The sequence below is a fragment of the Mastomys coucha genome, unplaced genomic scaffold (genome assembly GCF_008632895.1).
Source record: "Mastomys coucha isolate ucsf_1 unplaced genomic scaffold, UCSF_Mcou_1 pScaffold18, whole genome shotgun sequence".
Taxonomy (NCBI): domain Eukaryota; kingdom Metazoa; phylum Chordata; class Mammalia; order Rodentia; family Muridae; genus Mastomys; species Mastomys coucha.
Window position 1 is genome coordinate 4,461,706 of NW_022196900.1, and position 4,307 is coordinate 4,466,012.

A 4,307-nucleotide genomic window follows, 5' to 3' on the forward strand; every position below is an offset into this window, starting at 1 on the left:
AAGACAGAGTTTCTCTGTATAGCCCTGACTGCCCTGGAACTTGCTCTGTACACCAGGCTGGCCTCGAACTCACAGAAGTCTGCCTGCCTCTGCCTCCTGAGTGGTAGAATTGAAGGTGTGTGTTGCCACTGCTCAACTCAAGAACATTATTAAATAAGGATGTGGTGGTTCATATCATTAATCCCCACACTCAGGTGGTAGAGGCAGGTAGATCTTTATGAGTTTCAGGCCAGCCAAAGTCACATAGTGAAACTCTTGATTCAAAAAACAAACAAAACAAACAAATAAAAAAACAAAATCAGAAGAAACAAAAGAGAACCTTCTTAAATGAATTTGCATTTATATCTTACACGACCTTTAGTGTGATCTGGGGCCATTGCCTTATGCTGTGTTGAGATGGCTTTACTCTAATATTTTTGCACTGTAGAACGTTGAGGCTGTGAAAAGGGAGTTCTTTTCAGAGTTTCATTATGAAACTAATTTTGATATCTGGATAGCTTAAGAGGTCTTGGAGAGTCTCCACAGAGGGGACCTCATGTGAGGAACAGCCAGAGGCTGCTGGAGCACCCTCCCAGGTCTCCGAGCTATCGCTGTGGAGATGTACATGATTGGTGGCTGTTCCTGAGGACACCACGAGGAAGTGCTGGCTGGAGTGAGCAGCTGTCCCGGGCTTGTAGTTAGAGCTGTCTAGATTACGGTTCACGTGGGAGGCTATGGAAGAGACTTGATCTCCTAGGCCCTCAAGTCACAGTATTATGACACTGAATCTGGGGTCCGGGGCCCGCAGCAGTGTGCAGTGGTGTTACCGGTCTATGTGTCAGAGAAGTGATAATGCATCTTGATTTTCCAGTGCTTAGCACAGGCATGGCTTAGTAAATATCGAATGAATGAATCACAGGAGACAGGAGCAATGGTAGAAAGCTGGCACTGTCCCTAAGGGGCTTCCCTGGGGAGGATACAAAGTATTTCCATCTACTTTAAGCTCACTGGAATGGGAGGAAGCTGATGGTGATAGGTACCCAGAGTAGCAGCAAATGAGGACTGTTTTCTACTCAGTGAGAGAAATACTGAAATACATTGGGCAGCAGGATTGGCTTAAAAAAAAATTCACACATAAAAACACTCGCTAACACAAGAGGACTGTCATGCTTGAGCAGAGGCAGTGAAAAGCCAGAGACAGGACAGTTTGTAAATGCCTTGGCTCCCTCCTTGGAACCTCCAGACAAGCCAGGCAGCTATAACCAGTAACCAACTCTTGTCTGGCCTCTAGGTGGCGCTCTGTCCCTCTAACTATAAAGTCTCAGACACAATCAAGCTCACCTCTGTTTGACAAGAGCACTCCAACCTAATTGACAATTATACCAATGGAGAAGCCAGAGCCTGTATTTTTTGCTTGATAACTGCATAAGCCAATCTTACACACACAAGCACATGCACAAATTTTTAAAAAAGGGTTTGTGTGTACCCTATGGGCCAGAAGCAAGCATTTATATTCCAGTCTTCCTTTATTTAATATGTATGTACCTGTGTGAGTTTATGTGAAGGAGCACAGTCAGAAGTGGGCACTGACTTCCCCCAAACTAGAGCTCCAGGCAGTTGTGAGCGCTCTTGTGGGTGCTGGGAACTGAGCCTGTATCCTCTGTAAGAGCAGCCAGTGCTGCTGGTCTCTCTCCAGTCCTTTAGTCTTTTTTTTTTTTTTTTTTTTAATTTATTTTTTTAAAGCAAAGTTGCTTTTGAAAAAGGGAATTTGGCCACGGACTAAATCTGCATCTCTTTCTGTACTCTCTCCTGGTTGTGAAGAATAAGATGTACTGCTAGTCAGAGAGCAATAGGTGCTGTCTAGGGCACTTGGAGCTTAAGCATGGCCAGTGATGGAACAGTGGAGAGCTACTCTGTAGGCAGTCTCCCAAGCAGGGTGACTGCTGGGCGCAGGGAGGAGAAAGGGCCTGACAGGCAGCCTGCGCTCATCAACTCTCCCCCAAAGCCCCCGAGGAGGACTCCCATCTCCTCACAAAGCCAGGCAGCAGCTGTACAATCACCTTTATTGGAGCCTGACCTGTTTGGGTTTACAACCCTCAAGCTCCATAGGCAGCTGGGTAGGGATATAGTATCAAAAAGGGCTGAGTTGAGCTGATGTGGCCGTGGGGACTGGCTGGAAGCTGCTGCAGGCTGAGCAGCTGGGGCCCTGGCAGGTTCAAACTGAGGTACGGCAGCATTAATAATACTCTTGGAGCGTTAATACTCTGGAGGGGGGCAGGCACTTAGGGGCCCTAGGGTGCGAAGGCACTTGGGAGTCAGGGAGAGGACACAGCTTGCAGTGGGACTGGGCAGGGCCAGGCCCAGGGTTTGGCAGGCACTTTGGGGGAGTGCTGGGGTTGGGCAGCTTGGGCCCTGAGCAGCCCAGAAGGCTTTGGTAGTGGCAGGCACAGTCTCTGGGCTGGATCTGCATTAAATACACCGGGCTTCCTTAGTGCTCGTCTCGGAGCTCTGAAGGCAAGAACTTGTACTGCTGCTGCCGGATCTGGGCAAGCTTTTTCCGAGCCTCTTCCAGCTCTCGTTCCTTCCGAAGCATCTCTTCCTGTGCTGCGATAATCTGAGGGATGAAGGGCCAAGCGACTCAGGAAGATGTGCATTGGGGCAGAGACAGGGGGATAGTGCAGGAAACACTGTCTCCAACAGTGCCTTCTGAGCAGCTCACCTGGGCAATGCCCCCAACCATCTTCTCCTTTACCACCACCGTCTCATTCTCCTGGTCTTCGAAGGCTGCAGCCTTCTGGGCCGCCTTTACCAGGTTATCTGAGGCCCTCTTCACTGCATTGCCAGCAGCCTGCAGAGGGAGCAAAAAGCAACTCCTGAGAACTCAGGTTCTAGTTCAGAGACCCTTATCACGGGGACACAATGCTAAGCATCAACCTTCACAGCACAGGACCACCTAGGAAGGGAGACTCAAGGAAGGACTGACTGTCTGGATTAGGTTGGCCTGTGGTTGTCCCTGTGGAGAACTGTCTTGGCTGCATTAAGGGGGCAGAACTATCACCTGTAGGCGGCACTACTCCTTGGACAGGGGACTGTGGAGTCTGAGGAGGAGAAGCTGAACACTAGTATGCAGCCATGAATTCACCGCTCTCTGATCTTGCCTATGAATGTAATTTAATGAGCTGCTTCAAGTTCCTGCTACCTTGAGTTCCCAGCATTGATGGTCTATAACCCAGGATCGTGAGCCAAATAAAGTCTTTCTCCCTCTAACTGCTTTTATCAGGGTATTTTTATCGTTAACAACAGGAGATGAGAAGCCCTCAGTATGGCAATGTGAAGCAGCTCAGCAGAGGAGACAGTAGGTCAGTAAGTTTCTTACCTGAAGCCGTTTCATTGCTTCAGAGTCCTGATCTGCTTTGACCTTGCAAGCTACCAGGAGCTGGGCTGTGGAGGCAGCTACCTGCTTGGCTGAGGAAATGAGTTTCTCCTGGCTAGCATGGCCCTGGACAGCTGCATTGGCTGCTTCACACAGATTGTTGGTGGCCGCAGCCACCATACGGGCCTAATGGGGACCAAGAGTTAAGATTAGAGTATGCCTCTTGCTCTGGTCCATTCCACTCCAGCCTCCTCAGGTTTATCCAACTCAGAAAGATACAGTGGGTGTTAGACACTCACAGCAGAAATGAGGCCCTGTGACCACTGCCCATCATCCAGTGCATTGGCTGGAATGGCGCCCACCTGCAGAAGGAAGAAGGGAGTCCTCTTAGACCTAGGCTGTCCCTACTTCAGAGCGGCTCGTGAGGCTAAGGATGTGAACGCCTTGTCCTCATTCTGGTGCTAAGGTACTGACCTTGCCTTGAGCCACCAGCTCCCTCTGGGCTGCTGATGCGGCCTTTACCAGTGCACTGGTGGCTGCGGCAATGGACTTGGCTGCTTCCAGGATTTGCTCCTCAAAGTTCAAGGACTCATCTGCCTCCTGTAATGAGGTTACAGAGGGGTGAGGAGTTGGGGAGGCGGAAAGAAAAGGGACAAAGGTAGAAACCTCCTGCTACTGTGACAGGTGGAAGGGGGAAGGAGGAGCCCTGACCTTGGGTTTGGCCCGGGGCTTCAGCTGCTCTAGCTTTTTGGCTGCAGCCTCAATGGCAGCTGCAGCTCCCAGGAGCTCATTCTCGGCAATAACAGTAGGGTCCTCTGGGTCCACCCACTCTGTTCCTGTGGATGAAGATGGAAGGAGGCTCAGGCAGGGCGGGGAGGTCAGATGAAGACAGAGGAGGAGGCTCAGGCAGGGCAGGGAGGTCAGATGAAGACAGAAGGAGGAGGCTCAGGCAGGG

The 4,307-nt window shown here is 50.5% G+C and overlaps 1 protein-coding gene across 2 annotated transcripts in view; it reads right to left on the reverse strand.

The window, feature by feature from the left end:
- Positions 1 to 2,027: 2,027 nt before the first annotated feature.
- The window catches only part of Tln1 (talin 1), a 31,098-nt gene continuing 28,818 nt past the window's right edge, over positions 2,028 to 4,307 (reverse strand). The window contains exons 52-57 of one of the 2 annotated variants that reach the window (XM_031377203.1): positions 4,064 to 4,188; positions 3,827 to 3,952; positions 3,652 to 3,714; positions 3,356 to 3,538; positions 2,699 to 2,827; positions 2,028 to 2,593 (exon numbers count right to left, since the gene is read on the reverse strand). In XM_031377203.1, coding sequence (XP_031233063.1) covers positions 2,468 to 2,593; positions 2,699 to 2,827; positions 3,356 to 3,538; positions 3,652 to 3,714; positions 3,827 to 3,952; positions 4,064 to 4,188 — 752 coding nt within the window. In that variant the 3' untranslated portion in view covers positions 2,028 to 2,467. The remainder of the gene's footprint in view (positions 2,594 to 2,698; positions 2,828 to 3,355; positions 3,539 to 3,651; positions 3,715 to 3,826; positions 3,953 to 4,063; positions 4,189 to 4,307) is intronic. The other variant, XM_031377204.1, reaches the window with a different exon arrangement.